The sequence below is a fragment of the Mirounga angustirostris genome, unplaced genomic scaffold, assembly GCF_029215605.1.
Source record: "Mirounga angustirostris isolate CCGP_5_RB_7025 unplaced genomic scaffold, mMirAng1.0.hap1 SCAF_9, whole genome shotgun sequence".
Classification (NCBI taxonomy): Eukaryota; Metazoa; Chordata; class Mammalia; order Carnivora; family Phocidae; genus Mirounga; species Mirounga angustirostris.
In genome coordinates, this window is record NW_026991717.1 from 45,439,465 (window position 1) to 45,440,907 (window position 1,443).

The 1,443-nt window shown below is 64.9% G+C and overlaps 1 protein-coding gene across 1 annotated transcript; it reads right to left on the reverse strand.

Annotated features, from left to right (window-relative positions):
* Positions 1 to 265: 265 nt before the first annotated feature.
* On the reverse strand, positions 266 to 1,243 carry FOXB1 (forkhead box B1). Its single transcript, XM_045899948.2, has one exon. It carries the CDS (start codon positions 1,241 to 1,243, stop codon positions 266 to 268), a length of 978 nt encoding a protein of 325 aa, XP_045755904.1.
* Between the last annotated feature and the right edge of the window lie 200 nt (positions 1,244 to 1,443).

Consider the following 1,443-nt stretch of genomic DNA (forward strand, 5'->3'; position numbering starts at 1 on the left):
GAATCGGAGGGCTTGGCTCAGGTGCCCCCTGCCTTCCCCTCTTGTGGAGGCAAGGACAGCTTCCACGTGCCGCCAGGCCATCTGCAAGTTTGTGTTTTGTCTCCTGGGTCCAAAACAAAGTTCTCCTGGGGGAGAGAGGGTTGGCCGGAGATGAAATGGACAAGTTAGGGTGGCGGTCCTAGGTGGGGGAGGGCAGGGCTGGGAGGCGGGGAAGGCGAATAAGCTGGCGGGGAGAGGGACAAGAGGGGGCTCGGGCTGCTGCGGGTCAGTGCACCGCCACCGAGTGCAAGGCGGAGGCCGGGCTGGTGAGCGTTTCACTGGGTGTGGCGGGGCTGCTTTGGCTGGTGGCTGTTTGCGAGGACGTGGGGCTGAGCGAGGGCGGAGAGTTCGAGAGCAAGGTGGGGATGGGCGCGGGCAACGCGGGCAGCGCGGGCACTGCGGCTGGTGTGGGCTTGATGGGCACCGGGATTGCGGGCAGCGTCTGGCCTGCTGCGTGGCACAGCGGCTTCAATGGTACGCCGTAGGCGCTGTAATCGCCACTAGCCATGGAGATAGGGGTGGCTGACTCGATCATGCCTGCGGAACCGTACACGTGTGGCCAGCCAGTGCCCAGCGAGCTGCTCATGGTAGTCAACTGGTTGGGGAGCGGGTAGGCGGCGGGCACTGGCTGCATGGCGGAGAAGGCCAGCCCCCCAGGCATCTTGTACTCGCGAGCGATGATATTCTCGATGGCGAAGGGGTGCTTGAATCCCGAGGGCTGTGCCACGCCGCCCAGGTTGTAGGCGGCGGCGGGCATCTGTGGCAGGTGCGTGCCGGAGGCCGCAAGCGCGCTGAGGCGCAGCTTGGCCTGCTGCTGCAGATACTGCGCGGCGTCGGCGGGCTTGCTGGGCGCCAGGTGGTCGGACTTGAGCACCTTGAAGCGCTTGCGGCGCCGCAGGAAGCTGCCGTTCTCAAACATATCCCCGCAGCTGGGGTGCAGCGCCCAGAAGCTGCCCTTGCCTGGCTGGTCTGGCCGCCGCGGGATCTTGATGAAGCAGTCGTTGAAGGAGAGGTTGTGGCGCAGGCTGTTTTGCCAGCGCTGCGTGTTCTCCCGGTAGTAGGGGAAGCGGTCCATGATGAACTTGTAGATCTCGCTCAACGGCAGCATCTTCTCCGGCGAGCTCTGGATGGCCATGGCGGTCAGCGAGATGTACGAGTAGGGCGGCTTTTGGTCGCTGTACGTGTTGCGGCCGGGCCGAGGCATCTTCTTGTTTGCCCCCTTCTTGCTCTGGGTCCGCGCGGGCCGGCGGCTTCTTGGATCTGGACAGGGGGAAGATAATGGGGGGGGGGGGCATGGATGCATAGACAGACACCGCAAGGTCAGCCACAGACCAGACCTGGTGGGTAGGGGCTGCGGCGCGGGATGAGACCGCGCCCGCGCTCTTTAGCTGGCAACTTTTGAGT